The sequence below is a fragment of the Sitophilus oryzae genome, unplaced genomic scaffold, assembly GCF_002938485.1.
Source record: "Sitophilus oryzae breed Bouriz unplaced genomic scaffold, Soryzae_2.0 scaffold_179_pilon_pilon, whole genome shotgun sequence".
NCBI classification, from domain to species: Eukaryota; Metazoa; Arthropoda; class Insecta; order Coleoptera; family Curculionidae; genus Sitophilus; species Sitophilus oryzae.
The window spans coordinates 7178192-7186275 of NW_022146501.1; the positions used below are offsets into that span (position 1 = coordinate 7178192).

Below are 8084 nucleotides of genomic sequence, written 5' to 3' on the forward strand. Positions count from 1 at the left end.
AACAAAGTCAAAACTTGTAAATTTTCAAGAAGATAAAAAAAGCTTAAAAAATACATCAATGTATTCATATAATTTGATAAAAAAATTTAATCGGTAATTTATTTTTTTTATATATATATATATATATATATATATATATATATATATATATATATATATATATATATATATATATATATATATATATATATATATATATATATATATATATATATACCGACCTCTTGGGCTTCAGAGGTTACTGTTCTTCTCCAGGTATTCCTTGGTCTTCCCCTGGCACGTCTTCCCTGTTGATTCCATTCAAGTGCCTGTCTAGCGATATCTCTGTGGGGTCTGCGCAAAATGTGCCCAATCCAGCCCCACTTTCTTTTCTTAATTTCGATATCTATTCGATTTTGTGATGTTTTTCTCCACAGTTCTTCGTTGTTAATTTGATTGGGCCAGAAAATTCTCAATATTCTTCGAAGACACTTGTTAACAAACACCTGTAGGCGATCCATGAGACCACGCGTAACCTTCCATGTTTCGCATCCATAAAGCAAAATAGATTTGACATTGCTATTGAAGAGCTGGACTTTAGTTTTTTTGCTATATATAGAGGAATTCCACACAGGTGTAAGCATGCCAGAAGCTCTTTGTGCCTTCAAAATCCTTTCCTCTATATATTTCTCTGTGCCCCCATCGCAGTGAACCATACTTTCCAGGTACTGAAATTCATCAACTCTTTCGATGGCTCGGTTGGAGAGGTATAGATCTTGGTTGTTGGGAGTATTTGACCTCATTTCTTTGGTTTTCGCCACGTTGATTTGAAGACCGACATTATTAGCTTCCTCTTGGAGTCTAAGAAGTTTTTGAGACATATCCGAATGTGAATGGGAAAAGATGCATAGATCGTCTGCGTAATCCAGGTCTTCTAGCCTGCTTAACAGTCCCCATTGTATCCCTAGTGGTTCTTTAAATGCTCTATTTAGTACTACATCCAGAACGATGTTAAAGAGTAGCGGCGAAAGTATACACCCCTGTTTTACACCTACTGCAATAGAAATTTTCTCCCCCACTTGACCTTTATGTAATACACAGCTTGTAGCATCATGATAAAGCATTTTAATCATGCGGATTATTTTTTCGGGTACCTATTCCTTTTTCTCTCAAAGCTTTCCAGATGGCTATGTGTTTTATAGTATCGAATGCTCTTTGAAAATCCACGAACACCATGTATAATGGCGATCTGAACTCTTGAGATTGCTCTATTATTATTCTGAGAGTATTAATTTGGTCGATACATGATCTTTGAGGCCTAAAGCCTGCTTGTTCTTTTCTCAAAGTCGGTTCAAGGGCATCTGATATTCTTTTTTGGATGACTGTAGCGATTATCTTGTTAATGGTGTTAAGTAAGGTAATGCCTCGCCAGTTCTTACACTGGGATAAGTCGCCCTTCTTCATCAATCGTCGTACCTCATCAATATCATTTGTTACCTGTTGAGGCTCACTAAAAAATTCTGTCCATCTATGCAGCTGATCCTCTTTTGAGGTCAGTATATTTCCTTCTTTATAATTTATTTTAGCATCAGCATTAATCACTAATACATAATTTGCTTACACAGTTTCGGCAACTATTTCAATCATTGTTGATTGTTTTCTATATTGTCGATAAAAGCCATAACTAAATACTTTTTAAATTGTGCACTATTTATTTAAAACAGTTTTTTATAAATAACTGAATAAACGCACCATTATAAAAACAGAAAAATAAGTATAGAAATACTTTTATAATTTATTTCCTTTGAAATTCAAATCTTCCATTATCTCCTTTGAACAGGTCTCACGTTTCTATAAAGCAAATTTTCAGTTTGATTTTCTTGGCTTACGACCTTTTCAACAGCTATCCAACATTACGGTCGGAACCAATTTTAAATGTCAACGGTTGTTAAGAGTGACTTAGATGGATTATTAGTAGCTAATGTTTATTTTATAACTCCCTTAAAGACCCAGATTCAAGCAATTTGGAACGCAGTTATTGTTTTGGGCATAATGTGGGAGAGTATGATTAACCGATTCTTGTTCCGAGGTTTATGAATTATTTATTTATCACTCTTTTATATTAATTAGTAGTGGGAACTATCGAATGAATACTATCGAAACATTCGATAGTTACAATTCATTCGAATAATTCGATAGCTAGTAAGAAAACATTCGTCGAAAACTATTCGAATAAAAATTATCGAATAGATGCGTCATCTGCCTTGAAATATTGTATTCTAGTAATTCGGCAGCAAAAACCATTCATTTATCAAATTCATTTATTGGTCAGGATCGATTTTAATAAAATATAAACTGGATTTTAGTTGTCGTCCGGCGACGTAGGTTTCTTTCCTAGAAACCCGACAGCGGTCGGTGGCCATGCTATGAAAGAAGCCGGCGTCTTTGATTTTTTGCGGAGTCAAATAATGATAAGGACACATTATTTTTTTTATTGAGGTGCTAGTATTTACACAGAAAATACATTATGAAGGGCGCTGTTGCCATATATTCGTATTAGTTGGTATTAACAAAGAATATTATTCTTTAGCATTAGTTAGTTAGGGATAGTATATCTATATATGTTTTGCATTTTTTTATTAATATTCTGTTGTTACACTGCAATAATACTTTTTATTTTGGATGTAGAAAAATGATTTTTAATGTTTTTAAGCAAAGACTGGTTTTATAAATAATAATAGCAGTAAAAATTTGTTATACCTATTAACAACAAAATTTAAAATCATTTAATAATATAAACATTTTTTTAAGTAGTAGCAAAATATAAACAACAAATAGAAGTCAAAAGTATTTATATTAGATCCTATTTAAAAATAATATAGTCTCTAAATGGCAACGTTGGTTTATTAAATAATAATAATTACAGAAATAATTTGTTATATTAACAACAAATTTTAAAATCATGAAATATAAACATTTATTAATTTTCTAAGCATGCAGTGTAATGGAAGGAAAATATAAATAAAAAATTAGAAATCAAAATTATTTATACTACTTTTTATTGCTTTAAATTATATATTTAAAAATAATATTTACTTTTACTGGCATTTACTTTAAAAAATAAATGAAATATTTCTTCGCAAAAAACTACATGTAAGTGAATTAGAATAAACAAAATACAAACATTGTTAACTTTTTTTTAAAATTGGCACGTGTAAAACTTTCAATTTAATTTTATCACCCCAAAATTTGAGTTCGATAACCTCTTTTACTTAACCACATTACTTAAATATGATTATTAAGTTCAACTAATTCATATTATTAAAACATCTAAAATACAAATATGTATTTTAAAATTAATTGTAAGTTCATCTCATCTCTCTTAAAAATTGCTACTTCTCAAAATTTCCCATTAAAAAAATGCCTATTATATATAACCTAACCATAATATACCATATAAAATTAAATAATTGAAAGATCGGGCTACGGAAAATCACACAAATTTTCGGAAAAATTTTGACCACTTCGCACACAATCGTCAATTAAAAAAAAACTACTATTTTAGTATTTTAAATATTTTAATAAACGCAAAAATAGCATAGTATTTACAAGGCGAAGTTATAAAAATTTGGAAAAACTAATAATGCACTGACGCACACAAAAATCAAATGAATACTAAATTTCATTTATCAAAAGCATTCGATAGTCGTGGCTCGTGGCGCAACGATAACCATTTAGTCGCACGGCGAGGTTGTCACATATGCTTTAGTATACAAATGAATGAATGATTTTATTCGAATAAAACTATTCGATAGTTGAAATCATTCATTCAGGAACCATTCGATAGTCTAATTCATTCGATAGTTCTCATCGCTAATATTAATAGTCATGTTTCGTACAGTAAATACAGCTGGGGAATGATAATCGATGATAATTTTGGCGAGATCAAGCCTTCTTTATTTTTTAATGGCCCTTACTTCCGGTTGGCCTTAAGTAGATTTTAACTTATTTTTATATACAGGGTGGTCCGAACTGTATTCCGGAAACTTTGGCAGCATATTCTGCGGATAAAAATAAGTAAAAAAGTTCGTAGAAACTTATGTCCTAAAATGCTTACTTTCGGAGATACAGGGTGTAGAACTTTCATTTTCATTTCGATTTTTTCCAAATAATTTGTGAAGTATAGTCAATATTTGGATGAAAATTGGTGTCTGGGAGTATTTTGACGTGAGAAATTTGATTTTGATGTCAACATGACTCCTATTTGTAGGGGGCGCCACCTACATGTGTTTTAACTGTTTTGAAGAATAATAACTTTTCGTCCGTACCTGTATAAAACTACTAAGTAGAAAAATATGCATTTACTCTATTTTTAAGGTAAAAAAGGTCTCTTGGTAAAAATCGCTACGAGTAATAGTTCTCGAGATATTTAGAATTGAAATTGTCAATGTCTGTCATCATTGACATAAATTAAACATATGTTAACTAAATAGTTATTAGACTGAAATCATAAATTTGAAATGTTTTTGTGTTAAAAGTTGAACAGAAACTGTTTTATTATAATTTTTTCGCAGAAAAACATGATTAATTTAAAAAATAAAAAAAAATGAGATTTATTATTTCAGTCAAATAAGTATCTGCTCAACCTGTTGATTTTTTTGTCATTAATGACATGTATTGACTATTTCCATTCTAAATATCTTGAGAACGGTTGCTTGTAGCGATTTTTACCAAGAGACATTTTTCACGTAAAAAGTCACGGAAATGTATATTTTTTTACTCAGTAATTTGATACAGGTGGGGACGAAAAGTTGTTACTATTAAACACATGTAGGCGGCGCCCACTACGAATAGGAGTCAGTATTTGAGTTAGTATTTGAAGGAAAAGAACAAAAAGTGATATGAGAACGGTTTCAAACTACTTGAAATGCAATTTTTAACTAAAACGATGACAAAATGTTTGTTTTAGATTCAAAGAACAATCCATTATATACATTGCGAGTTTACTTAAAAAAGTAAAACTGATGTTGAAGCTCTGATGTTAAAGTTAATATGTTCTTAAAGTTCGTGGATAGTCTTTGCCTGTCTTCTTTTTTGATTAGGTTCTTCGATGCAGTCAACCATTTCCATACTGCCTTCAACACGTGAAAGAAACAAAGCAGCAGCTCTGCCTGTGGCCAATGTTTTTTTAAAACACTTCTTTCCCTGAGATCATCGTCGGTTAATATTATTTTTGGAGAAACTTTCTGAGGCATGATTGCCTTTAAATTCTTAATTACTTGATTACTAGAAATTAGAATTACTAGAAATGATACACCCAACTCGAATGTCTCCTACTGGAGACTGCGTTGCAAAAAAGTAAATCTTGTGGTTTTGCACGTCGCAGTTTCCTGATGCATCAACAAATAAAATTTCTGTTGCCTGTGTAAGGTAGTGAGCAGCTCGTTGCATAATTGGTGTGCATAAACAGATCGTATAATTATCACCAACACGAATAATTTTAGAAAGAGTGCTTTTATTTTTTTGTAAGTTATTTTCTAAAGCTAAGAGCATGCCTTTTCCAATTCGTTCTCCATAGTTGTTTTTGAAATGTGCCGTCCATAAATTTGAAAAATCGGTTTTAGTTGGAAAAAAGTGCCTGTCTAAAATCATTTCTTCGTACTTGTCGCCCATTTCTTCCATCTTAATACTAGTGAATGGGTGATAGGCAGTTGCAGTAGTATGTCTCTTCTCAAATAGCTCGAAAATATATTTTTTTGTTTCGCTATCTATAGGGCTTTTTAACAAGGCTGCTCCGCTATCTATTGTGTGATTATGTTCTTCGTAAAAAATCACAACACAAGGCCATGTACTTGCAGTATCCATGGCCTTTTCTATTAAAATTCTCATTTTTGCAGGACAGTCGATATTACGATACTTTTTTGTTGTACGCGATTGATTAACTTTAAAATGACAATGGTAAGAGCGTCTAAATATGTTTTTTAGATTTTTTCAACGGTGTAACAGTCGTGGTAGGTTGCCAACTAATTTTTGTTAAATCTCCTAATTCGGTTACCCATTTCTGTAATAAATTATATAATAACAACATGCAAAGCCAAATTTTTAAATGAATAATTTGAAGACTAAACAACAAACTATGTCGGACGGCATAACTACCAACGTTAGTTCAATTCAATCATATTTTCCAAACGCTAGGCTCAAACGCGAATTCAGCCGTATAAACTGCCAACGTTAGTTCAATGTAATCATATTTTGCAAACGTTAGGCTCGAAAGCTTGCGACTTTATTGAACGCAAACGTTAGGCTCGAACGTTAGGCTCGAACGCTTGCGACTTTAGCCGAATATCGTATTACGTTGGCAGAATATGAATATGCGAACGGTTGCTCGTAGCGATTTTTACCAAGAGGCATTTTTTACGTAAGGAGTCACGGAAATGTATATTTTTTCACTCAGTAGTTTTATACAGGTACGGACGAAAAGTTATTACTCTTCAAAGCAGTTAAAACATATTTAGGTGGCGCCCCCTACAAATAAGGGTCATATTGGCATCAAAATCAAATTTTTTATGTCAAAAAACTCCCAGACACCAATTTTAAATTAAATACTGATGTTACTTTAGAAATTATTTGGAAAAAATCGAAATAAATGGCACTTCTACACCCTGTATCTCCGAAACTAAGCATTTTTGGACATACATTTATACGAACTTTTTTACTTATATTTTTATCTGTAGAATATGCTGCCGAAGTTTCCGGAATACAGTTCGGACCACCCTGTAGAGTAAAAATTATTTTTAAACGGTGTATTTTATACAGGGTTATTCACAACATACGACACGGAGTATTGTAGCTAAACGAATATATTTTTACAAATTGTCAGTTTTGGGTTCGTTGAAGGACTATTAGAGCTACAATTTAAAAATATTTTTACAAGATACAGAGTGTCCTACATAAATGAAAAATATCTAAGTTGTATTTTTTTAGATGAAACACCCTGCATATTATTACATTTTTAGTTTCTACGATTTAAATAAAGGTATATTTGGTTAAGGTTTACTGCATTTTAATCTTGCCGTTTTTGAAATACTTACATTTTTGTCAAAATACAGTAACAGTTTTAATGCTTCATTTCTCTAGGCGGATTTAAGTTTTTAAAACCAAATATTGTACTGAAGTTTTTCTCTTTACGAAATTTTGTGTTGCAATAATACAAATTATACTACCTTATACAGAGCGCCTAAAAATTTATTTAAATATTTACTAGCTTTCAACGGCAATAGCTTCTTTAATTTAAATGTAAGTGTCTACTAAGGCTGGCAAAGGTTAGTCTTGGGCGAGATTTCCGTATGTAAGAAGAGTACAATGCGTTTATAATGTACTGAACAAAGAGAGGACAGTAAGCACGTTGCCAAACGTATGAAATAAACCGAGAAACTGTGCACATCGCTAAGAGACGTGGAAGGGGATATAGCAGATTTGTCACAGTTGACCGGTCGACCCAATCAATACCTCTGTCAGTTCTAGGGAAAGGTGTACGTCATGCGTTCAGCTTCACGATTTAATTACGTCTCGTGATACTTAATTTGTTTATTTATTAAAAAGAAGTCGTTGTAATTTTCCCTATAGCTTGATTTTTTTTAAGTGCAAGCTAGAAACACTTGCATTTTTGGTAAAAATAAGTAGAATTGAGTGGGTGTTCGATAGTGGTCGCGCTATTATAACTCTTAATTCAAAAATCGATATCTCGAAATCTATTAGAAATAATAGATCGTAATTTTTTCAAGAACTTTGCTGCTGTATTTTCTTTGGAGACAGTATGTGAAAATCTTTATCAATAAAAAAATGACACGATTGCTGAAAATTGCTATGCTCTAAAAGCAAATGGATGGATTGTTTACAATTTTTGAAAGGAAAAAACAACCTTATCGAATTTTTCTTATGTAAACATATTGTAAAATATCCGATCTTGAAAATAAAAAAAGTTTCAATATCTAAAGTGGTTCTTGAGTTATGGCCCGTTATGTGTTAAAAAGTTGAGTTTATAAATTATCGCAATTACTGACGTTTTCTCGATAATTTAATAAAAAAAATGACACCCTAACGAT

The 8084-nt window shown here is 31.6% G+C and overlaps 1 protein-coding gene across 1 annotated transcript; it reads right to left on the bottom strand.

Annotated features, from left to right (window-relative positions):
• Positions 1 to 238: 238 nt before the first annotated feature.
• Positions 239 to 5868, bottom strand: LOC115882853. Its single transcript, XM_030901102.1, has 4 exons — positions 5283 to 5868; positions 1134 to 1580; positions 612 to 1063; positions 239 to 385 (listed from the first exon to the last, which is right to left on the bottom strand). Exons 1-4 carry the CDS (start codon positions 5866 to 5868, stop codon positions 239 to 241), a joined length of 1632 nt encoding a protein of 543 aa, XP_030756962.1.
• Between the last annotated feature and the right edge of the window lie 2216 nt (positions 5869 to 8084).

What these genes read in the sequence shown, in the direction of transcription:
- LOC115882853 (XM_030901102.1), bottom strand. Translation starts at nt 5,868, where the DNA reads ATGAGAATTTTAATAGAAAAGGCCATGGATACTGCAAGTACATGGCCT. An exon ending in AGTTGGGTGTATCATTTCTA is followed by an intron (nt 1,581 to 5,282) that starts GTAATTCTAATT and finishes ATTATGTATTAG; the next exon opens with TGATTAATGCTGATGCTAAA. An exon ending in TTTGAGAGAAAAAGGAATAG is followed by an intron (nt 1,064 to 1,133) that starts GTACCCGAAAAA and finishes TATTACATAAAG; the next exon opens with GTCAAGTGGGGGAGAAAATT.